The sequence below is a fragment of the Schistocerca serialis genome, chromosome 10 (genome assembly GCF_023864345.2).
Source record: "Schistocerca serialis cubense isolate TAMUIC-IGC-003099 chromosome 10, iqSchSeri2.2, whole genome shotgun sequence".
Taxonomy (NCBI): Eukaryota; Metazoa; Arthropoda; class Insecta; order Orthoptera; family Acrididae; genus Schistocerca; species Schistocerca serialis.
In genome coordinates this window covers 234,168,619-234,195,404 of record NC_064647.1, presented here as the reverse complement: position 1 = coordinate 234,195,404, position 26,786 = coordinate 234,168,619, and the positions used below count along the sequence as shown (strand labels likewise).

The 26,786-nt window shown below is 40.0% G+C and overlaps 1 protein-coding gene across 1 annotated transcript in view; it reads left to right on the top strand.

The window, feature by feature from the left end:
• Window positions 1-17,269, top strand: part of LOC126425070 (XK-related protein 7-like) — a 38,140-nt gene extending 20,871 nt beyond the window's left edge. Inside the window, exons 3-5 of the mRNA XM_050087980.1 lie at window positions 631-845; window positions 9,531-9,686; window positions 16,325-17,269. Coding sequence (XP_049943937.1) covers window positions 631-845; window positions 9,531-9,686; window positions 16,325-17,073 — 1,120 coding nt within the window. The 3' untranslated portion in view covers window positions 17,074-17,269. The remainder of the gene's footprint in view (window positions 1-630; window positions 846-9,530; window positions 9,687-16,324) is intronic.
• The last annotated feature ends 9,517 nt before the right edge of the window (window positions 17,270-26,786 follow it).

Here is a 26,786-nt window from a genome sequence, read left to right as displayed (position 1 = left end):
AATGGATTATAGGTAAATGTCCATATGCCCCAGGACTGGGGAAGGGAAAGATTAAAGTATTGTGCTACTAACTGTTTTATGAAGTTTAGCTTTGACACTTGAGAATATGCATATTTTAAATCCACAGTATTTTGCTATTAATTTGAGCATCACAAAATTGTAAATGTAATGTTACAAGTTAAGCTCCTGCATGTTTTGTCACATGTTATAAACAGATAAATAAATCACATGTTGTAACTTTCTTCGGATACTGAACTGATAAGTCTGCCTGTCTGTCAGGACAGGATGCGAGTTTGATTTGCAAAGATTTTTTGTCCTTTAGATTGGGGGGATGTGAGGGAGGGTGAAGCACATGCCTCCATCTTCAGGCCCTTGAAGCACATGGCCCCCATCTTCAGGCCCTTGCTGTGTATGTTGTTGCTTTCACCACAATTTAAATAAATATTGTCATTGTTCCGTTCTCTCTCTGTCTGTGTACCTTTGATAGCATTATCATGGATCAAAGCCTACTTCTGGTGTTGCCAGGTTGAACACACCCATCTTTGTCACTATCTTATGAAATTTAAGTATTATCTTTACTGTGTCCACCGTAGAAATTTATATGTTGACTGGTGTTTTTAACGTTTCCAGACATTGCGATGTTCTTATGTACGCTTTGCAATCGTGGAAAGCAGAGAAAGATAAAGACTTCATAAACCAGCGCAAGTATTACGAACTGATGGTGAAGGAGGACTCAGATGCGGCACTTCTGCGTCTCTTCGAATGCTTCTTGGAAGCAGCACCTCAACAGGTTCTACAGGCAACTATTATTCTAACAAGAACAAAAGCAGTTTCAACTTTTACGTGTAAGATTTTATGGAACAGTTGCTTTTTTATATTTTAATCATTATTACTTCGCTGACTTTCTCGTTGTACTGACACAAGTTGCAACCCTCTGCCACTAGATGGCTCCTAATTGTAACATGTAACATGGCAATGTGTAACATAACTGTGTCAGTGTATGAGAAATAACATACTGTAATCAAGTTTCTAACTGCAGAAAATGTGACTCCAATTGAAATCCATAGAAGAAGGAAAGTTCTCTACACTGATGATTGTATTGCCATGAGGAATGTGCAATGTTGGGTTGTTCATGCTCATAATGGAGGAATTGGTCATGCTAACCTCAGTGTGTGTGTGTGGCACACCTCAGAGTGGACAACTGTGTTTCCAAAACTTAAAGAACACCTTCAGTGACTTCAGTTTGATAGTGAAGAAGCAAAGCAAGCAGACCTGAGGGATAGTGAAGAAGCAAAGCAAACAGACCTGAGGTTGCAGTTCAGTCAATAAAGTCAGATGTTCTACAGTGACTGTATCAACAATCTAGTGTCTCATTTGGAGAAATGTGTTTGTCACCAGGGTGACTGTGTTGAGAAATAAATATTTAGACATGAAGAATAAAAATTTAGTGTGTTAACAAAGTTTGTTTTATTTAAATAAGCTTTAAGAGTTTTCATGTAAAAAAAAAATTTAGAGGCATTAGTCTCCAGCATGCCCTCATATATAGCCTGAGAAGTTCCAAAGCAACCAACAAAAATTACAACCCTCTGCATCCCATAATATAGTGCCCATAACTTTACCAGCATACTGCACGCTCTTCACTTTCTTTTGTGATAGCGAATCCAAAAGGTGCCATTATACTCTGGTGTTTTCACTCGGGTTCGTAATGATGGAAATGGCTTTCATTAAATGTCACAGTACTTGCCAAAAGCAGTCTCCTTCCAAACCGAGCTTCAAATTCTCTCCTATACTGCTTATCTTCTATTAAAAGTTTTGTAGTGATTTCATTGATAGTGACACTTAAGTAATATCTAAAGGACTATTCAACTGTTTCCTTGCTGTGCACTACGGAGCAGTTTGATGTCAACCACTGTGAGGCTCATTTAGGATGCAACAGTTCACATCTAGGTGTCTTCTGTCACTGCTAACACAAATGTGCAAATATCCATTTGCATACTTAAAGAATTCGAAGGTCATCGTGAAATGCCAGTGTCTGCCATTGTGTAAATAAAGCTAATGATAGATAATAGGAATTTTCATCACAGTGTTATATCTGGATTACACTGATGTGTGGATCTTTAACACAAATCAGAATTCTAATTAATATAGATAATGTAGTTCACACGTAAAATTCTACATTACTGTATATTTTTTCTTTGTGGTAATTCAGTGTTTAAAATGTAACAATACTACGTGTACAATTGGACCTTCCAGTAAACATTAAACATGTCGGCATTCTAAGAGATTTCAAACTCTGCTTTTTTATTCTATTTTAGTTAATCTTGTTTCTTTCAATGACATATCTGACAAAACATGGGAGCCAGCATAAGCAATTTCTCTGCTCTCACTTGGTGCTAATGCCACAATGATTACATGGACAATTATTTTTTGCTATAGCAAAAGGACTTCTGCGCTTGGGTACAATCTGATGTTACAATGTGTCACCACATAGTGTAAAGTTTGTGTATTATGATAATGCAGTCATTTTTATTATATTGTAAGAATTACTTTCATGACAAACCATTGCTCACAACTTTCAGTAAGACTCTTGTAATTCCCAAGATTTGACACAACATCTTATTATGTTAGTGACCTCAAAGCCATATCTTTTCACGTGGATTCAGAAATGATTTGGTGTGTGTGCGCCCCTTCCTTGCTATATACTTAGTGTTACAGTGAATGAATGAACAGGACATACATTACGGCTTTGGTTAAATATCTGCTGATGGACATAAGCAATGATTTTTACTGTTGGCTTACTGTGTATTGTGGCTGAAAGAGAAACAATAGTGTAGCATTTATAAATATTTTACTGGGAACATTATATAACTACTGTTATTTTGCTTTTTTAAATACACATTGCATTTTACTTTTTAAGTTGAATAATGCACAGTGAAGTTCTGGAAGGTTTAAGAACTTTCCTGTATACCCTCAATGATTTAATCCTTATGCACTAAGTCATGAGAGATGAAAGTATCTGAAATGCATACCATTTTTTCCTGTATGGCTGTAAGTTTTTATGTGCAAAATTCTGTTGTCATTGGGAAATTTAATTGAATCTCCCATGTTTGTGAACCTCTTAAACATAAATGTTCCTCGAATCCAGACAATGGTGAACATCATTTAAAACCAAATCAGAACTTTGACAGGTTTGGTAGTACCTCTCCATGCAGCTGCTCCATACTCCTGTAATTTTAATGAATATGTGTGTGTTTTTATTTCAGCATAGCTATCGCAGAAAAGTTATAACAACAATAAACTGTTCACTACGTAAATTACTACTTTTGTCCCTTCTCTCTTTTTGCCCTTCTCTCTGTGCACGTGTATGTATCATTATATTGATGAATTGCAGGTGTGGAGGCAGTGAACAGGTGAACAGTTCTTTCAGTATCTGTGCACACAGCTATGTTCCACAAGCCACTGTACAATATTGGTGAGGAGGCTATTTTTAGCAGTGTTATCAAAACACTGATCTATTGAAGCAGCAATAAAAAAAACTGTTCAGTTTCTGTCATTGAATGAATTTGTTCATCAAAGAATGGTTTAAGAAATTAGTAATGCAGGAGTGTTGTACAGACATACCCTCATTTGATTGCCACACAGACTCCCTTATGGAGGATATAGTAATTAACAAGCATCCCTGCCATAGAGAAGCAACTTGAAGAGTGGAAAACAAATAATCATCAGATCCGGATGGAATCTGTCTGACTTTACCGAGAGTACCCTATAGTGTTGCCTCTTCACGTAGTTTATATTTATTCGGAACTACCACCCAGTAGAAAGTCCTGTGACGGGAGAGAAGTGCAGGTGACTCCTGTATATAAGAAGGGTAAAATAATGGACCTGCAAAATTAAAATATCAACATCCTTAACATTTGTTTGCTGCAGAATTCTTGAACATATTTTAAGTTCAAATATAAACAATTTCTTTGAGATGGAGTAGCTTCTGTCCACAAATGGATTTAGAAAACAATTGAAACTTACCTCACCCTTTTCTTACATCATGTCCTGCAAACCACGATTGAAGGGCAACAGGCAAATTCGCTATTGCTACATTTCTAAAAAGCATCTGACATGGTGCCCCACTGCAGACTCTTAATGGAGGTCCAAGTTTATGAACGGTTTCCAGATAGGTGAATGGTTCAAAGACTTCTTGTAACAGAACCCAACACTTTGTCCTGGACAACAGGTGTTCATCAGAGGCAATTGTGTAGTCAGGAATGCCCCAGTGAAGTCTGGTAGAACTGCTAGTGTTATCTTTATACATGAATGATCTGATGAACAAGGTAGCCACCAACTGTTTGTTGAAAACAGTGTAAGTGTATGGGAAAGTGTCATTGTTGACTGTAGAAGGGTGTAGGATTACTTAGACAGAATTTCTATTTGATGTGATGAATGGCAGTTTGCCCTAAATACAGAAAAATTTAAGTTAAATCAGACAAGTAGGAAAAATGACCGTGTAAATTTCGGAGTATAGTATTAGTGGTGTGCTGATTCACAAAGTCACATTGATGAAATACCTAAGTGTAATATTACAGAGTGGTATGAAATGGAAATAGCATATAAGAACAAATATAGGGAAAGCATAGCTGATCTATAAAGCGGATGACATACAGAACTCCAGTGCAGTCCATTCTTGAATACTGCTAGAGTGCTTGGGACTCTCACCAGGTTGGATTAGAGGAGGACAATGAAGCAGTTAAGAGGCATATTGCTAAATTTGTTACTGCTACATTCAGTCAACATAAGTGTGTCACAGAGAGGCTTTGTGTATTCAAATTGGAATCACTGTGGGGAAGATGATCTTTTCACAAAACACTATTGAGAAAATTTTGAGAATTGAAATTTTTAGCTGATTGTAGAACAGTTCCACCTATGCCATCATAAATTACACATAAAGATCACAAAGACAAAATTAGAGAAAGTGAGGGTCGTACAAAGGCAGTTGTTTTTGTTCACTCTGTCGGTGAGTGGAACAGGAAACTTACTGACTTGTAGTAGTACAGGGTACCCTCTGTCAATACAGATATGTAAGTAAGTGTAAATGTTGATGTAGATGTACAGGTAAACCTCATTATACAGAATAGTTATGTTCTGTGGAATTTGCACATATGCCGAATTAGCGAATTACGTAAAATAAGTGATTAGGTTCATGTATATTCACACATTAAGTTTAAAATAGCAGTGTTTCTCAGTATTTTTATGAAAAATAACCATTACCGTCTTCCTGAAATTCATTTTAATGCAAGATTTATATGCTTATTAACACTGAAACACACAATAATACTCTGAAACTATTTTAATTAAGCCTACATCCTAAATAGCCTCTGGATCATCTACATCAGAAAAATTTGATGATGGTACAGTCCATTCAGTTTCCGTGATGAATTTCCTCACATGTAGATTCTTTGTAGGTGAAGTGTTCTTCCTAGGTGCTTGTCATTCATTTGAACTGCCACAATGTTTTCCATATATATGTTTGTGAGCTGTGGAGTCTTCTTTGCCATTTGATTACAGAACTCTTTGTAACATTTAAGAGAATGTTCAACTTCTCTCTCTAGTATTGCACTATTTACTCCTTCAGCATCCTGTTCCTCAAAAATCATCATTTCAGTGTTTATCAGTTTGAAAGACTTGGCCATTTTCTTTTTTGTCAACTTTCTAACAGGCTGGAGTTTGTTGACTTCTGTTTCTTCTTTGTTACTATTCTCACTGAAAAGTCTCAAATCTTCATTGCTCTGATCCTCACAGTGACATTGTAGGAGAGCACGCACATTCTTTTTGTTGACATAACTGAATCCAGTATATCATGCCACGTATGCACTTTATCTCGTTGCAATGGTGATATCAGTAATTGCTTCATCTTGTAGCACTGATGCAATTTCGGGGCACTGTGTCCTCCATACACCACTCGTACATTTTGGAGTGATGTCAGTCCACACATCTATAACAACCATTAGTCACCACCTTAATATTAAACTATCGCCAGAAAATCTTGATGGTAAGATTGTCACCCAAATCACATATTCTATGGGACTGAATAAATTTTATGCAGATAGTATGCCTTGAATGTAGAAATAACTCTCTGGTCCATGGGTTGCAGGATTGATGTCTTTGGTTGTGGAAACAGATCTTCAGTATTTTTATTTGAATCAACCCCCACCCCCCATAGTAGGCTTTCAGTTTTCTATTTAGTTAGTTAGTCACTTAAAAAATAGTCACTGAAAATAGCAGAAGTCATCCAACCTTTTTTATTCATTCTCCATTGAATTCCCAGATTGCTCCTGTGACAACCCTTCAGTGCCTAGGATTTTGAGAGTAGTAGATCATAAAGTGTTTAATTTGCAGTCCCCTGTAACATTTCCTCTGAAGAGAAGGATGCATCGGTCCTTGAAACTTTAAATCATGTGCTGCTTTTTCTTCAACAGAAGTGAATACACAGTTAGGCACTTATTTCGAAAATGAGCCTGTTTCGTAGTATAGTCTTTTTCTGCCACAACTTTAAACATTTTTTTAATTCCTCAGCTCCAACATAATCTGCTACAGCTGCCTCTCCTGTCATTTTAATGTTGTGAAATCCAAAATGATGTTTGGAGTGGTCAAAACAATTTGGACTAGCCGTGGAAGGTGCTGGAGCAGTCTCTTCTTTAGATAAATCTGCATACGTCTTGTCTTTAGCCTGAATAGCTGCTCCAGAGAGAGGCATGTGCTGTTTGTTACGCTGCTCAATCCAATGGCTTAGCATTTCCTCCAAGCTTCAACATTTACATCACATCCATCTTTTGTACAGCAGTCCGAAACTTCTATCCTTGTTTCTAATGAATACGACCTTCATACACACTTCTTTTCCTCGGCAGTCACACTTTCTTTCCTTTTTTCCCTATGGAACCTGTCAAGTGCAACTTCACAACTCTACTAACCTGAACCGATGATTCTCATCTCGACAAACATGACAGAAGATGCCTGTTGAGATGCGTAACACATTAGTGCTTCCAGGTAGTGTTAACAAATAGCAGTGATGGAGGTAAAAATAAAATTGCGCGTATGTGAAAACACAGATAATGAATCTGCATATAACAGGACCTACTGTAGGTGTTCGTGTTCCAAATGCTTGTTTCAATCACAAGGCATGTTTTCACAACAGAATAACTTCATGTACTAATGTGAAATACAGAATGGGGAAAGAAAGGGAAGGGATGGATGGGAATTTGGCATTATGATAATGCAATTGTGAAAATTGCAAATTTCTGCCAGACCAGGACTCGAATCTGGATTTACCGCTTCTCACGAGTAGTTACCTTAAACCACTTCGGCCATCCAGACACGGGCCCTGACTCATCCAAATTTCCAATTTACTGCATGCTGCAGTGCAGCATCCCTTGTTTATTAACTCTCTATTTGCAAGTTGTTGATTCCTGTAGGAGTTTGGATGATATTAGTGGATCCACACTGATGCAAATGTCAAGGAGCCGTCACTCTCATACAGAAATGTATATATTTGTTTGTTGTCTGTTCTGTTGGGTATGACATCTGTTTTGTTGGATATGACTGATAAAAAAGGCACCACATACATATGTAAATTTCGCTACTAAAGGAAAAGTCAGTAATATAATATTATCTGTATGAAATCTGTTGTGTGTCGAATAAATTAATTCGGCGAGCAAAAGCTGAATATTCCCTTTATTACTGCATGTTCTCAAGCTGCCACAATTGTCATCCCACCTTCAACTATGGGCAAGTTTACTGTCCAGTTTTCATTTGCATGTTGAAGGAGGGAAAAATGACTGTATACGTGCTATCCCTCTTATCTTATCCTCACAGCTTTTATGTGAGATGTGTGATGAAGGTAGAATAATTGCTGTACAGCTAGCATCAAACGTTAGCTCTAAATTTGTCAGTGTTCGGTCAGAACAATATCACCTTTCCTCCATTTTATATTCCCTGACAGTACATGCTACATTTTCATGTGGTCTAGACAGCATAAATTCCAACAGTCAACAAAACATCACAGACCAATGCTTTAGTGTAACTGTCGAATTTTCCATGATATTCAGAACATTTTACTATACTTCCAGAGCATACCTAGCATTACTTTCATTTCTGTTGAACATTCATTGTCAAGAATAACATACTTGGTTCTACCAGAAAAATTTCTTTGAGTCAATATCACATTTGTGGAGATATTCCACTGTGCGTAGAGAATTGCTAATAAAGTAATAGTGTCACTGGAGAATGTCTTCGCTCTAAGAAAAGTTTTATTTATTTTTCTCCTTGGAAGTTACCTGGAGGGAAATAATAGATCATGTTAGTAGGGGAAGTAAGGTGCCATTTCAAGAATGCTCAGAGAGAACCTGATAGATTACTTTAAAAGAGGTATTTCCATTATGAAGCTCATACAAAGCTCCTGCAACTATAATTGTAGTGCCTTGGAAATATAAAGAGTTGGGATTACACCTAGGATGTGCCAAAACTTGGCATCATTTTTGATGTGGGTTTTCATTTCTGTGGATTTGTCGTAGTGGTTTATATATTCATTGTAGTCCAGTACTGTCAAACACACTTTTCATCACTGTTCACATTAACACCTGGTGTTTAGAGATTCAAGCCTCTAATTGTTATATTGTCATTATTAAAATCATCTCACATTGCTGCATTTTGTGAACATAGGTGTAAGGTGGCCTGAATGCTACTAAGCTATAATACCTGGTGCCAATCTTTTCCTCCCCACTACCATGCTCCAAAATTTGTTTCCTAGCAGTGAAGCTGTGTGGTTCTTGCAGTGAGCACCACTTCACGCCGTAGCCGGATACAAGAATTAAGGCAGTCTGAGCAGCAGCAGCAGCTCCATTTCTGGCTGCATCAGCCAGTGAGATTAATAACTACTACCACCACTACTACTACTATTACTACTACTACTACTACATGCCAGGAAGACTCGCTGGCTGGCCAGAGAGACCAACTTTGATATGTCTGAGAGGGGGGGCGAACCATTGCATCCGGGAAGTTTCTGTGCACACATTTTCTCTCTGTCACTCATACATAGTGACCACTGGTGCTTCAGTTTGTTGCTGCTGGGTATCTGCGACTTTTTTTTTAACTGCCAGACTTAACAAAAGTAAATTTTCCATGTTACTAACATTTTCTCTGTATTTGATTATTGTGTAATCTATGTGGGTGCTATACTGCACAACTGGAGAAAGCCCCACCTCAGAAAAGAAAAAGATTTTTATATTCCTTGTGCACATGCTTCTCAAGTTCATGCACATTCCTTTTGAGAAATGATTAATGTCTGTTTCTTCTCTTACTACACCATTTTCTGTCCGTCTGCTTACATGTACATCATCATACTTGAATTAATTTTGGTTCACTATGTATCTTTACAATCATGTGGAAACAGTAGTATGTTTCTGTGAATCAAACATGCACTTTATTTATTTATTTTATTGTGAGATATCTGCTCAGTAACATTGAATGCACGTTTCTCTTTCTAGATTACAGTCAGTTAGCATCTTTTGGAAGTTCAATATTAAGCATGGGCTGGTCTATGGCCTCCTATCAAAGAGTAATACGGTTTGCACAACAAGATAAAGAGAACATAACGTGGAAAGGAACAGTAATGCAGTTCCTCTGGCACTTTATGGTTACAGGTAAGGTTTGTTTTCTTTATTAATTGTTATTAACCATGTAAGAAAAGATAGACTGCACTTTACTGTAAAGGTAACACTCCAAGTTGCAAACAGACACAATTAAGACACTTACACACAATCTTTTGGCCTCATCCTTCATCAGAAAGAGAGAAACACACTTCATTTATCCAAGCAAGTACAACTCGCACACAAATCACTGCCAACTCTGGCAGTATTATTATTATTATTATTATTATAGTCAATAGGATTAATTAAAAATTGTTAACAGTGTGAAACTACTCGGTAATACAAATAAATGAGCATATTTTGAAATCTTCGTTGTAGCCATCTTCATGTAATACAGTTCAACTTGCTTTCTGTAAATAACGGATTAGTGTGGAATATAATTTACTCTTTGGGAGGCCTAAAAATAAATTATGGACTTAAAAGTATACAACGTGCAGTAATATAGCTGTAATCGTCATCCTCAACAGGCATAAATGTTGTGGTATACTTGGTGCTAACACTAAATATGACAGTAAATTTTAACTATAGAGCATCAGTGTGACCTTGTAGTAAAAGGAAGGAGGCAGATAATGTGGAGACAAGCATAAGATACTCTGAAAGTTAGTTGGGACTGAACACATGGTGTTTACAAGTCTTGTCTTCATTTGAGACTGCTGTTATCTTAGGGCTCTGCTCTTCACTGAATTTTAGAAATTTAAATGCTTAGGCTTGTCCATCTGCTTTACATATATACATACACTCCTGGAAATTGAAATAAGAACACCGTGAATTCATTGTCATAGGAAGGGGAAACTTTATTGACACATTCCTGGGGTCAGATACATCACATGATCACACTGACAGAACCACAGGCACATAGACACAGGCAACAGAGCATGCACAATGTCGGCACTAGTACAGTGTATATCCACCTTTCGCAGCAATGCAGGCTGCTATTCTCCCATGGAGACGATCGTAGAGATGCTGGATGTAGTCCTGTGGAACGGCTTGCCATGCCATTTCCACCTGGCGCCTCAGTTGAACCAGCGTTCGTGCTGGATGTGCAGACCGCGTGAGACGACGCTTCATCCAGTCCCAAACATGCTCAATGGGGGACAGATCCGGAGATCTTGCTGGCCAGGGTAGTTGACTTACACCTTCTAGAGCACGTTGGGTGGCACGGGATACATGCGGACGTGCATTGTCCTGTTGGAACAGCAAGTTCCCTTGCCGGTCTAGGAATGGTAGAACGATGGGTTCGATGACGGTTTGGATGTACCGTGCACTATTCAGTGTCCCCTCGACGATCACCAGTGGTGTACGGCCAGTGTAGGAGATCGCTCCCCACACCATGATGCCGGGTGTTGGCCCTGTGTGCCTCGGTCGTATGCAGTCCTGATTGTGGCGCTCACCTGCACGGCGCCAAACACGCATACGACCATCATTGGCACCAAGGCAGAAGCGACTCTCATCGCTGAAGACGACACGTCTCCATTCGTCCCTCCATTCACGCCTGTCGCGACACCACTGGAGGCGGGCTGCACGATGTTGGGGCGTGAGCGGAAGACGGCCTAACGGTGTGCGGGACCGTAGCCCAGCTTCATGGAGACGGTTGCGAATGGTCCTCGCCGATACCCCAGGAGCAACAGTGTCCCTAATTTGCTGGGAAGTGGCGGTGCGGTCCCCTACGGCACTGCGTAGGATCCTACGGTCTTGGCGTGCATCCGTGTGTCGCTGCGGTCCGGTCCCAGGTCGACGGGCACGTGCACCTTCCTCTGACCACTGGCGACAACATCGATGTACTGTGGAGACCTTACGCCCCACGTGTTGAGCAATTCGGCGGTACGTCCACCCGGCCTCCCGCATGCCCACTGTACGCCCTCGCTCAAAGTCCGTCAACTGCACATACGGTTCACGTCCACGCTGTTGCGGCATGCTACCAGTGTTAAAGACTGCGGCGGAGCTCCGTATGCCACGGCAAACTGGCTGACACTGACGGCAGCGGTGCACAAATGCTGTGCAGCTAGCGCCATTCGACGGCCAACACCGCGGTTCCTGGTGTGTCCGCTGTGCCGTGCGTCTGATCATTGCTTGTACAGCCCTCTCGCAGTGTCCGGAGCAAGTATAGTGGGTCTGACACACCGGTGTCAATGTGTTCTTTTTTCCATTTCCAGGAGTGTACATTATCAATGGGAACAAAATGAAAGCTATGCCCAGAGGATGACTACAATGAGTCATAATCCTAGCAAACAATGGATGATGTGTTTATTTCCCCCCCCCCCCCCCTCCCCCTCCACCGCCCTACATCCTGGCTCCACCCAAATTGGTCTTCTGACTGGTTTTATCCAGCCCACCATGATGTCCTCTTCCCATTTGCCCTCTACAGGGTGGTACAAAAAGGTAAGGCCAAACTTTCAGGAAACATTCCTTACACACAAATAAAGAAAAAATGTTATGTGGACATGTGTCCGGAAATGCTTAATTTCCATGTTAGAGCTCATTTTATTACTTCTCTTCAAATCACATTAATCATGAAATGGAAAAACACACATGTCCACATAACATATTTTCTTTCTTTGTGTGTTAGGAATGTTTCCTGAAAGTTTGGCCGTACCTTTTTGTAACAGCTTGTATAATTTCCTCTAGTACCACATAAGTTACTATCAACTGATGTCTTAACACATGTCCTGTTGTCCTCACTACATCTGCAAAAGATCTCCACATCTTTTTATGTCATCAATGCACTTGATTAACAGCATCCTTTTATAAATTGCATCATAAATGGTTTGGATATTATCTTTTCCAGACTTCCCCCAGTCAACAATTCAGTCGCATACAATGCTGTGTTCTGAAAATATATTCACAATTTCTCACTCACATTAAGACCTGCGTTAGACACCAGTTGGCTTTTTTTTGGTGTAGAATGACTCCCCCCACCCCTTACCCTGGTCCAATGGGATTCTAATCTCCTCTTTGCTTCATCTGTTATTCATTATTTTGCTTCCAAGGCACCAGAATTTCTTCACTTTGTCAACTAAAGGATCCACAATTTTTTTGTTTATGGTTAACTTCATTCTGGTACTTCTCACAACTTACATCTTTCTTTGGTTTACTCTGAGTTCAAATTCTGTCCTCAAGAAATCGCTAATTCCATTCTGTAATACTTCCTTGTTTCTAAAGTTTCCTAATATGTTTTTGGAAGGAAAAAGTCAAGTTTCCATGAAAGAGAATAAAGAGAGCACTTCCCAAAAAGATCTAGTGATGATTTTTTATATTGTGATGCAAAAAGAGACAGCCAGAGTTGCAACTAAAATGGATGTTTATGTAGCCAGTGACCGGTAGATACATACAGCAGCATATGTGATTACTGTCTGCAAAATGCGTTGTGAATAGAGTTAGTAGCAAAGAATTAATAAATTTAAATTTCATTCACTGTGTGTGGCAGTTTCCCACACTTCTCAGTGTTTATGATATCATATCTACTGAACTATGTGTGATACCCTGACATAATTGTGTAGGTGCATTTAGCAGCATATTTGAATACTGTCTGCAAAATTTATTGTGAATAGAGTTAGTAGGACACATGTAATTAATTTAAACATCATGCACAATGTGGAAATTTTTCACATGTCTCAGTGTTTGATGTCATATCTCTTGAAGTATGAGTCATACAGTGACACATTTGTGTAGTCACATTCAGTGACATGTGTGGATACTGTCTGTGAAAAATGTTACAAATAGATTTAGTAGCAAAGAAGTAATAACTTCAAGTGCCATGTATGATGCAGCAGTTTTTCACACACCTTGTTGTTCAAGTTGTTATATCTTCTGAATTGTGATAGGCAGATGGTTCTTATCCCCACAGTGATTGTTGCCTGGCAGTAAGGGATATGTGTACCAAGTTGGTTGAAATCAGTACAGTGGTTTAGGAGGACATGTGGAACATACACACACACATATGAGGTGGTTTGATAAATCTGGTAAAAAGCAAAAAAAGATGTTTATTTGACATAGTCCCCTTTGAAAGTTATGCACATGGTCCAGCAACTCTCCAGCTTTTTCATCCAATTGGAAAATAGGTTGTGTCCAACTCCACAAAATACTCATTAACTGCAACTATCACTTCCTTATTTGATGAAAATGTTTTCCCAGCAAGTCAAATTTCCAAGTTAGGGAACAGAAAGAAGTTACTTGGGGCTAAGCCTGGTGAATTGGTGAATAGGGCAGATGATGAACCAATTCAAAGCCCAATTCATGCGCTTTCACAATTGTTATCACTTTGTGTGTGATGGTGCATTACCCTGGTGATGAGACACTGTTTTGCATCCCAGACTTTGTCTCTTTTTCAGCCAACACAAATGACCCAGCAATGAAGCACAACATGGTCCAGTTATGGTTCTGCCTTTTCCAAGTAATATATGAGGATTATTCCTTGAAGTCCCAAAAAACATTGACCATCACCTTACCGACTGACAAAGTGGTCTTTGCCTTCCTTGCCGTACTTTCACCAGCCTTTGTCCATTGTTTTGACTGCTTTTTGGACTCTGGTCTGTAATGTTGGGTCCAGGCGTCAGCAACAGTCACAAATCTGGCACAAAAAGACTTGCGGATTGCGATTAAACATTGCCAGACATTCTGTTTAAATGTTGCACCAGATGAGCTTTTGGTCAATTGTGAGCAATTGTGGCACCTGTCTCGCACACAACTCCTTCGTAGCCAATTCTCTGTGCAGGATATTATGCACTTGCTCCGTTGAGATGGCCACAATCTCAGCAATCTCATGAATTTTTATTCAGTGGTCTTGCATTTTTATTTATTTACATTTTATGGCCTTCATTGGACCACTCTAGCCAACTTCATACAAAGAATTTTTCAGTTTCCTGTCAGCTCAGTACTTCTTCATTCTCTTGGATCTCATCCTTCTTTCTTCATCAGAAATCTCCCTTCCTATTGTCTGCTTGTTGATTCTCATTTGCAGTCTGGCGTGTTTGTCTGTGAGTTTCCTGATTTTGTCAGTTTTGTTTCTTAGGTCTTCCAAGGTAATCTGTAGCTCATCCACATCTTCCTTGATTTCTGAAATCCACATAATGTTGCACTTACTATTCCACAATTTTTCTATTATGCTCTTGATGATCCTGTTCTCTGTTGTTCCGATTAGATGCAAAAAAAATGAAATGTGTTTCTTCCTGATTGTACTCATTACTGGTTCTATTTCCTTGTAGGATGTTTCATTTGTAGCTACTCTCCAGTGTCCGTTACCATATGATTGATTTTTTTTTTTTATTTTTATTTTTTTTTTTTTTTTTCCCAGTGGTTTCCTTTATGATGACCTTAATTGAATGGCCAGAGTGTGATTCGTCTCTGATGCTTATCCGACCACATTTAAATTCATTAATGGTCTTCAATGATGATACAGAGTCTGTGTGAACTTCATGCAATTCTGTTTTGATTTGTGTGGCAGTCCAGCCCTTAAATCAATATTTTTAATAACAGCACACAACTCAGTTTTCTCCATTTACAATTGCAATTGACACACTGGCCAATTCAGACGCTGTCAACCATGAACTTTACTCTGTGCATTGTTGAAATTCTTAGACAATCCTTGAAGTAATAAAGGATATCAACTATGAAGGCACAACAACAAAATTTCCATTCTTTCGTGGAAATTTACCAGAATTATCAAACGACCCTTGCACATACATCCATTTCTGTTGTTTGTATGGGGTTAAACAAAATGCAGTGCATATTTTTTCTGGCTTGGAGCTCTTGTAAAAACGAAATTTTATTGTCCCAAGGTAGTTATTTAGTGAAGTTAAATATTTAAAATTTTTAGGACTGAGGGTAGATGAGAGGCTTTTTTGGAAGAATCATGTTTAAAATGTTCAGAAACAGAATACTGCTTTCTTCACTACAAGAATAATCTCCACTGTCTCTGACGCTGATACTCTAAGGCTTGTTCATGTTGATTACTTTCACTCTCTTGCCTCATATGGGGCTATATTTTGGGGCATTCTGTGCACTCGCCAAGAATATTCTTGGCTTAAAAAAGGGTGGAAAGACTGATTTGTCATATCACTTCAAAAGCTGCTTTTGGATTTCTAGGAATTACAACTGTGCCATCCCTGTACTTATATTCCATCATGTATCTTGTTGACAGTACTGACTCATTCAGAAGTATACATTCAGGGAATACTAGGTGGAAAAAATATATGGTTGAATAACACTTCCTTAAGCATTGTACAGGAAGGTGAGTACCATTCAACAGGTTTCATTTTCAGTAGACTTCAAATAGAGCTGAAAGCGTTTTGTGATAAACCCTGAATATTCAAATCCAAGCTGAAAGGTTTCTTTGTTGCTGTTGTGAACACAAGTTCCTTGCAGTAATTGAGAGCTTTTATCTTCAATGTGTTACTTATTTGCATACATTATCACAGTTTTTCTACTTTTTTAATTGAGTCTTTTGTTTTTTATAAGTTTTCTGATCAGTTTTCTCTACACTGACACATACCAGGTCAGGCTCACATTTTCCCACAGAACTTGATAGTTAAATAGACGGAGAGTAATGTGTATAATTTTTTTTTTCATGTTTCTTATTTTACTGTATTAGATGCACTTTCAGTTGGTGGCACAGCATGTTTATCAATTTGTTTCAGTTTCGAGAATTCTGTCAATTTCTGTGGCTTCAGCGATGTTTCCCGCAGAGACCGCTGTGGCGTGTGGTGTGCACTGGTTAATCATGACGGGCTGGCTGTCCCTGTGGGAACGCACGAACTTCTGCTCGTCACGGAAATTTTCTGTGGCAAAGCAACAAGCTGCAGAGATACTCTTCTGCTCCGTCCTCGGACTCGTCTACATTTTTACGTACGTGACACCGAAGGACGGGCGGAACAGGACTCGGTATACCATCTACTACATGGTCTGCTTTGCAGAGAACGTTCTGGCAGTGACAGCGTGGGCCACAGCTGACACGGTGATGCAGGAGAAGTGGTACTTCTACCCACTTTTGATTGGGTGCATTGTGCCTTTTGTTATAGGTATAGGTTTTATGCTTCTCTATTACTTGTGTTTTCACCCTAGACTACAAAGGGTAAAGTGTTGTGGTAAGTCCCACGACAGGTCCAAAAGGGGAGATGTGGAGCTGCACGGTAGCAACAGTGGCAGTGTGGAACGGAATTCATTGACGCACGAACCTAGCAATGAATCTGCCAACGGAGCTAGTGACCCAGTCAGTGAACAGGCAGGCAACAGTTGTGCCGAAGTGATCAGAATTGAGATAAAATCTCACAAGCAATCACAGCGACAGCACGATGAAGGAAGTCTGGAAAACGGTGAACAGGATGTACCTTCTGTATCCGATATGGAAGTACACCAGTGTAACAATGACCCACAGAGTACAGCATAGGTACGCATTTACTGAAGTTGTTATTGAGTACAAAGTTTATAACTGGAGTGATAGTTTTTGATTTGTGTAACAGATCAAATATTTATAATATTTATACTCTTTATTTTTGTTAACAAAACATTTTTTCCTTCTGCTCAAATAATTCCTAAGGATTTTTAAATTTTGTAATATACATCTCAAACTGTAGGTGCCAAGCACTGAGCTGTTGCAGCTATTTTGGAAATGTTACATTTTTGTTTTATAAAATACAAAAGAAAAAATTTGTTTAGTTGTTGTTTGCTATTACAGTCATACATGTCCTGTCCTACTTATCCATCTAAAAATACATCCTCTAAGGTTTGCATTTGAATGCTTTTCTGTAAGCTGGCACCAGCAAAATCTTCAGACTAAGTTAATTTAAACAAATGTGTTAAAATTCAGGCAGTGAAAGGGGGAATGTCATTACACTTTAGCAACAGCAGAGCTAGGGGAATAAGACAACAAATATGTATGTCTTGAAAATTGCAGTTATTCATAAATCTGTTAGTAGTAAATAGAGCTAATGTATAAAATTTTGTACACACAAACCACCAACCCTAAAAAGGATTAATTTACAGAATTAAAAACAAATGAGGAGTTTGACAATAAAAGCAGACATTAAAAGAAGTTCCACATGTTGAAAAGATTGACAACCTGCACTGGAATATTATGCTATAGGACAGTACTGAGTTGAAGAATGTGCTGGTCAACACAACATGAAAGATTACTGTGTGCAAAGTGGGTGCAAGTGATCTTTTTGGTTCACTTACTAATCTGGTGCTATCTCAGCTAATGCCCAGGAACTTTACACCTTTTCTGTTAATGTCATTAATTTGACAGACAATGAGAACAAGTAAGGTGTGATTAGCACTGACAAGGAAGGTGATGGGATGTCCAAGCAAATGCTGACAAACAGTAGTATAGTCAGTCGACTTTGTGCAAATTGCAGAAAGAGGAACACAATGCCCCAAAGTAGAATAAGCAGAATGCACACAAATAATAATTTGTTGATTGTATAGATAAATGCGTTTTTAGAAAGCAGTTTCTGCAGTATTATGGACAGAATAAGGAAGTATAATATTTGCAAAAGCTTCACAGCTTTTTTTGCACAGGACTGGAATTCCAGGTTAATAAAGAAACTCAGAAAAAAGTGGTCTATCCCAATGAACTGTGAATTCTTAGCACCACACTGTGAATAAATAGTGAAAAGTGACAGTGTGTGATGAGTATTGTAAAGCAACAGTGCCAGACACCATTTCATTGTTGTGAATGCAGAGTTTCATTTTGTATCCACTTCCTCTCCATGGCTATAATAGGACGGCTTCATGTAGAAAGGAACAGCCTACCAGAACCATGTTCATCATAACAAATGTAGCTCATAGGTGTGATCAAAGGGTGCACATTTTATAGAAAATTAAGAAAAAACACTTGGCTCTTCTAAGTTGGTCACCCCAAGGGCTTAACCAGAGCTTAAAGGATGGAGCCACTATCTTAGTATTGCCCCAGTTCAGAAATATCGCAGATCCGAGGCTGATATGCAGAGCAGTCTGAGTTATAGTGAGGAAGTGTGTAGTCTGCACGTGACCCACATTTACATTTAGTGATTTTGCTGTTTCCTCTTCGTTTACTGCTCTCACATCAAATGAAAACAAAATGAATTTCTGTGGCCGGGAGTTATCAAGTGAATTAAAATACATTCACATAAGTCTCAGATTTTAATTTATTCTACTTTTCTGACAGCCATGCATTAATCGCCTTGTAGAGCAATGAAGTTATTTTTGTCGGTTTGCTAAAGAAATTTGGTTTTTATTAATCTTTTACGCTGAGGCAGTCAGTATGTTTGAAACAAAGTGTTTGATTCCACACTTCATTTCAAGTGCACGTTTTCGTCCACTAGTACATATGGCATTATGCCATAATAAAGAATAAAAAATGCATTAATACAGTACTGTTACTCCAAGAAAATTTACGTTCCGAAACCCACACTGAAAAGCTTAATTTCAGGTCGAGGCCTACTTCATTGGGAATCTGGACATACGAATGTGCTCGTAAGTATGCACTTTAAATGTGCCATTTTAGTATGGTTCACAAAATTCCGATGCTCTTGGAGTAGCCTCTGATGTCTTGTTTCTTTTATGACATAATGTAAGATCTTTTAATGTTTTACACATACGAACATACGGACTTCCAGCGTCATACTAGCTGCCAAAGCGTGGTGGCGCCTGTTATCTGGCGCTCTCTAACTACTACTGATACAAACCTATCTCTTAACAGGTCGCAGGAAAATATTGCCATTTAGAAGTATTTTGAGCCCAGAAGATCAGACATTCGTGTCGTTATTATTAGCAAATTGATGTAGTGCTACAGGAAGCTCTCTCTCCTCTGCAGTAGCTAATTTATTTGTGGAAAACTTTGAGGCCAAGTCACTGGACTCAGCTAAAAATTTTACTGGCACATTTGTGTGATATATCTTAAAGTGTAACACTCGCAAAAAATATCAACATTATGTGTGAAAGCTTAGCTTCTCTTGTAGCTTATTAACCTTAGAGATCAATATTATATGTGAAAGCTATGCTTTTCTTGTAGCAACACTATGTATATTAATTTAAAACATTAACTTTTCCTGTTTGTGTATCTGCCCTACTTAACAGTGATGTTGCTATTAGCTGACTACATCATGTGTCCTGTGGTCTGAACATCCGTTGTCATCAGCTGGCGGGATCACGTGACATGAGCTGTGACTGGCTTACAAAAGCGCATCAAAATCTTGATTACAATGGTTCGGAAAGTAACATGCAGTGTTTGGTGGAATTTGAATTTATACGTTCGTAATATGAAAATATGTAGCGCACATGTTACTGCACATCAAAAATCTTTCCAAAAGGTTTTTTCTTCCCTGAGTTTCGTTTTCTACGCCCGTGTATAAAAACATAACCATTCAAAGGATTGATAAGTTTTACAGTTCAGAGGGAAAATATATGGTCACTTAATAACATGAAAAAAGTGTGTTCTCATCTGGGAGAAAGTGTATTTTTAACTGGGAAATCCAGGAATTTTTTTTCCTTGTCCACGTGTACACCCTGTTTATGTGCACCCTGTATTTGTGTTATGAATTTTTAGGGGAGGACTGAAACTGCAGTCTCTTGCATCCATTTGGGAAACAAAGAGCTACAAATTAAGAGAAATTACTTAATCCCCAGAAAACATGCAAACTTACGAAAATTAGAGTTATGAGAAAATTAAAGTGTCCTTATGTTAGTTTACAGTTTCATCTGGATTTTGGCCTGTCCCATTTCTTCAAGCCTTTTGACACACACATGAATTCAAAAGGAGTTGTTACATGAAATGCTTTGACTTTCATACAGGTGACAAAGAATCCTGTATTATCGTGCATTGGAAATATGTCTAATGTTTGTCTTGAAAATGAACGATTGTATATTAATGAACTTTATAGTGAGCTGTCACTTGAAAAGTCACAATAGGCCAATAGGTATATTTAATAAACGTCAAAGTGAGAAACTTCATTTCTAAAATACTGGAGGGTTGTAGATGCAACTAAACAGAAAATATTGAGGAACTGTTTGGGGCTTTATTAAGTGTGTGGCTGTTTTTCAAATGTGTGTCAGACAAGATTCACCAAAATCAATCTGGACTGTGCTAGTGGATGAGCTACGCGATGCCAATTTCCTTGTGTGCCAGTGCATATTCAAGGGGACAAAGGTGCGTGCGTGAAAATCAGTGGAAAGAATGTACTGTATGCATAAGGTCTCTTAGGGTCCACATGTTGCCCTATTTTTCGGTCAATCTTCCATGCATCCACGTTTGTGCTCAGCAATTTGTGCTACAACTATTGTGACAAAGTGTGAGGTGAAGACGAAAACATGAAGGTGACTATCAGTAAAAGCATCTCTGAATGGCATAGGTACTGCATGCAAGATCAAGAAACAGAAAGTGATTGCAATGACTTGGTTCATAGCAAGATTTTGGTTTTCTGCTTGGAGAAACTGCAAACCTGTCTTTCTTGGCAAGATATTGTTATGCACAATGCATTTTCCGCAGCAGTTAGGCTGGCAATAACATTTGTCACTAACACATATACCAATTAGAGCTGTTTATTCCCTATGTTACTGATCATCCCTGAAATTGGGAAATAATCAAGGGATTGTTTTGGTGGTTACGTGAAGAAGAAAGTACACAGGTTCCTTGGCATGCTACATTTTTTACCACTGCCACTAACCACGAGCTGCTGAATTGAAAGAACCATTAACAGCTGCATTGGCTGGTCCCAAGGCGAAAGTCATTGTTGCAATGGTCACAGCCAATGATCAGTGTGTTAGAGGCAGCCAAGAAGACGCTAGCTGAAGTTGCTCTTCTTACACACCCCACAAAAGATGCGCCCCTGGCACTGGTGGTGGATGCTAAGCAGGTCACGCTCAGTGCGGCACTTCAGCAATGTGTCAGTGAGATGTGGCAGCCGCTTGCCTTCTTTACGCACAAACTAGTGCTGGTGCAACAAAGGTGGAGCGCATACAATCAGGAATTCTTGGCCATTTATACAGTGGTGAAGTTTTTCCGCACACAGCTAGAAGGGCGGATCTACACAATATACACTGACCACAAGCCTCTCATTCATGCCTTCCATCAAAACGATGATAATTGCTTGTCAACACAACTTCACCAGCTCAAGTACATCGCTCAATTCACCACAGGTATACAACACATCTTGGGGTTAAATAACATGGCGGCTGACTATTTACCTCAGGTTAGTGGTGTCCCGAACATCACTGATCTGTTATGCCTGTGTGTCGCGCAGCAGTCTGATCAAGAGGTACGTACCTCCTTCGAGACACTGGGACTGGATTACAACTTGAAGTTGTGAATGTGCCCAGTTTAGACACTCGTCTATGCTGCGACACTTCCACTGGGAAAACACATCGATAAATGTGAGCAGGTATACGCAACCGTTTCTTCCGTGGACTACATGACATCTGCCATCCAGGCACCAGAGTATCAGCAAAACCTCCTGCTCTGTTTGGCCCCGAGTACAAAATGATTGTCGGCAGTGGATCCAAGCATACATGGCTTGTCAACAAAGTAACATTGCTTGTCACATGCTGCGCCCATCAGTAATGTCCCTTAGACAGTAGAGACATTTTCCCACGTCAGATGTACGACATAATTTATTGACGATGATAGACAGATTCACACAGTGGCCTGACACACTTCAGGTTGACAACACCTGTGTCAAGACACTGACAGTGGTATTAATGTCACAGTGGGTTGTGCGATTTGGCTGCCCATTAGATATCATTACTGACAGGCGATGCCAATTTGAATCGGAGCTCTGTCACAGATGAGAAAACTTTGCAGTGCTACCCGCTATCTCTCCACGAGCTACCACTCAGCAAGCAATGCAAAGTGGAACACTGGCACCACGCCCTCAAGGCAGCGCTCATGTGTTACGACACTAGGTGGACTAAAGCCTTACCCCTTGTTTTACGCCAAGAGAGGTCGCGCAGTGGTTAGCACACGGGACTCGTATTGTGGGAGGATGACGGTTCAAACCCGCATCCAGCTATCCTGATTTAGGTTTTCCGTGATTTCCCTAAATAGCTTCAGGCAAATGCTGGGATGATTCCTTTGAAAGGGCACGGCCGACTTCTTTCCCCGTCCTTCCGTAATTCGACGGGACTGATGACCTCGCTGTTTGGTCCCTTCCCCCAAATCAACCAACCAACCTTGTTTTACATCGCCTGCAAGCGGCACCTAAACGAGACCTGGATGTCGCACCAGCAGAGCTAGTATACAGTGAGACGTTGTGCCTATCGAGAGAATTTTATTCAAGTGCTTCGTCAAAGGAAAGTTTACACCAATCAGAATGTATAGCACAACTCAGATAGCATATCACATGGATCTGATCCCTGTCAGCATCACGGCTGGACGACGTCAATCATTCGTGCACAAGAAATTATCGAATAGTGCTCACATTGTGCTACATCACAATGGAATTAAACCAGTCCTTATACCACCATATATCAGTCCCCACCGTGTCCTCACCTGCAACTACAGAACTCCGGACATTCTGGACAATGGTTTACGCAATACTGCCTCAACTGACCGGGTTGAATGTTCTGTCGTGTTTGAGGACCACATCAATACGTCCCTGCCCAGTCAGCCGCCTTCTACAGGTGACCAGCCACCTGCTGCCTCACTGGTGTCACAGCTGCCGCCCCAGACATGCTGTTATTGGCATGTCCACTTTCCTGCAAGATTCCTCGATAGCATCGGGTCTCAAGGATTCCAAAGACACTCTGCTTTTCTGGAGGGGAGGTGCTGATGTGGCGACCAGTGGAGATCGCACGCTCAACTGGCATGATCAGCTGATTGCCCGTAATGTCAATGAGGATCACGCGCCATCCCTTCAGAGGGCTGTCTCACACACTTTTTCCTTGCTGCGACAGCAGAGTGTTCTTTGAACTTACTGTGTTATAGTTGAAAATTATTATTGTCTTGTTGTTTGCATTAGTCAAGATGTTCATTGCTGTTGAGACTCAATAAATGTTACTCTCTTTCCATTTATTTATATGGTAATTCGGAGAGAGTACAGGAGCATAATTAAAAGATAGTTGTATACTATAAATTCATTAACTGTATACCCCACGTAATATATGAAAGCAAGTGGTGGTCTTGTAGTCCTACAATACTCAGCTTCAGTAGTGAGCCCAACATGATAAGTGCTGAAAGAATACGATTTTTGACAGAAGATCTCATCTCGCATCTCTAAAATGACAGATAATGACCCTCACATCACGTCAAGACTGGCACAGATCCCTCTTCTGTCACCACATTCCATGCCAAAGGTATTCATTTATAAAGATCTCAAACATGTGACCAGGTGATGTTCCACGATGACACGATACACCCCACACTGCAACCTCCTAATTCAGGACCATACACTCAAAATGGAACCCATAACTTTCACATTTTGAGTAATGAGAAACTTACCACTGTCTCCCTTAACCACCTCAAACCAGCACAGATACTGCAAGACGAATCTCCTCCAGTGTCGCTGGATGATGATGACGTCCACCTTGACAACCCTAACACTGACATATGCAACGCAACACTTTAGCTGCCACAAGAACTGTGCAATGCTGCCACATCTCCACATGCCTGACTGACCTCCCGGACCCGTAGCATCGCACAGCACAGCTGCTACCAAAGCACCTTGCCCCCTACCATGTATACAGGATCTGCCATGCTGCTTCTTCCTATGCCAGAAGTGGCCTGGTCATACCTCGTGCAAGCTCTGGCCGTGATCTGATAGGCCATAAATGCTCCCACATGCTCAGCGAGAAATGATCCAGTTGGTCCCTCTGCAGACATCATACATGGTCCAGCTGGTCACCCTCACCTGCACCACCACAAATAGTGATGCTGCCTGGTACTCCCACGTCTGTTGACACAGACTGGTCAACACACCCCACAGTGCTTCACACTGCTGGCTGCAGTTCTGTGAGGACATTCATTCTAGAGTGACCAAATGTTTTTGACACAAGTGGTGTGGAAGCTCTTTGGCTCAGTGCAATGCGACTTGAGTGTGAGCTGGATTATGCAATTGACTAGACACTCTGTATTACTGCTCTGTTTAATAAATAGTATTCTTTGATCCGAGCATGTTCTCTGTATTGGTGGTTTGCTAGTTCTCTGTATTGGTGGTTTGCTATCTGTGTAGTATCCCACTTTCTACACTGTGAAACACTGCCTGTAGCCTTGATAACAGCTTCAAAATTTGGCAAGGGATAAAGTTCCCAAGTTTCTTTAGTTATGGGATAGTTAGTTGATGAAGCCACTTCCTGATGATTCAATCTTTTAGAGTTATGAAACTGTGGAGATGTTGACTGCTACACTTCACTGACTAAATAGTCCCAGAAATTTTTCACAGGTATAAGTTCAGATGACTTGTGGGGGGGGGGGGGGGGGCGGGGGAGGGGGGGGGGGGGTCACTTGAGGTGTGATATTGGGTACCTGAGTGTTTGTCTAACCAGAAACCTCCCCCCCCCACCCACTCACACTCACACACACACACACACACACACACACACACACACACACACACACACACACACAGAGAGAGGGGAGAGAGAGAGAGAGAGAGAGAGAGAGAGAGAGAGAGAGAGAGAGAGAGAGAGAGAGAGTGTGTACACAGTACGTATTTCCAGCCAGTTGCTGTCCAATTAATGCATTGCATGGCCTTTTGTTTCGTGAGAACTGTTTTGATTTATAGAATATTTCCCCAGAAAATGCTACTGTACCTTAGTAATCAATGTGCATGAGTATAATATATCTCCTAACCATTTCAGAACTAGTTTTACTGCAAAGAATTCTTAGTTTGAAGTTCATTTTTGTACTATTGAATTTTGGGTTGTTCTCATTACCCATACACATTATTGGCTGTGCTGCATTTTCATTTTTTCTTTATGGAAATTAATGGGTATTGTTTTGTGGGGATTTACTATTAATCTGTTTCTGGTAAAACATTCAAACATTTATTCTGTTATATCTTTTGTAGACACAGTAAGATCACAGATAATGATAAATGTGACAGATCATAATCCAAAAGAATTTTTCTAGTCCTTAAGTCGCTGAATGGGAGCAGAGCCTGTCCCTGTGTTTGCTGTCAAGATGAAAGTGACGGCCATGAGATGAGAGGTACTCCACCAAAGTCCGACTGCTTTCATGCAAAATAGGGAGCGAGAGGCCCTAGCAATGAGGATTATGAGAGTAACATTCTGAAAACAAAAATGATTAGGCCTTCTAGTGTAATTACTTGAAGTTTGTACAAAAGTAGAATCTTAAATTCTTCATCATGATAGCAGGGAAAAATGGGTAAGCTACCCACAAACCTTAATTATTGCGAGTTTCTTTTTACTTATTTACAGCATGTACATGAAGTCTGGGAACATTTTCAATTATTTATTGCACAAGAACTAAACATTGTACAGATGTCATACATATTGCATTTTGAAGTGAAACTCTGAAAGTGGTTGTTTTTCGTACAAACATTTGATACGTGAACCATGAGTGACACAGCAGACGTCAATACGGTCACTGAATTCTTGCCATTCCCGTCTCAGCATGGCATCGTCGACTGTGGCAGTCGCTTCCCGTATTCTCTCCCTAAGCTCTGCTACATCATGTGGTAGAGGCAGTACATACACTGGATCTTCAATGTGTTTCCACAGAAAAAAGTTATACTGAGTGAGATCTGGTGATTGGGGAGGCCATTTCATGAAACAGCTGTCCCCTTCTGTAGCATGGCCGATCCATCAATGCGGCAGCTCCGTGTTCAGGTACCCACGAACTTCACGATGAAAATAAGGTAAAGCCCCATCCTGCCGAAAGATGGAGTGTCCGATTGCTGAAACATGTCCAAGTAGGAATATCCAGTGACAGTGCTCTCGGCAAAGAAGAATGGCCCGTACAGTTTTCAACAAGGCACAAAAAACATTTACGTTTGGGAAATAACGCTCAGATTCAATGCATTTATGCGGATGCTTTGTACCCCATATTTGACAATTACGCCTGTTCACTTTCCCATTAGTGTGAAAACTGGCTTCGTCGTAAAAAATTAAGTGATCAACAACGTTGTCCCCATCTTCATTCACTTCTTGCAACTGCAAACAAAACTCAAA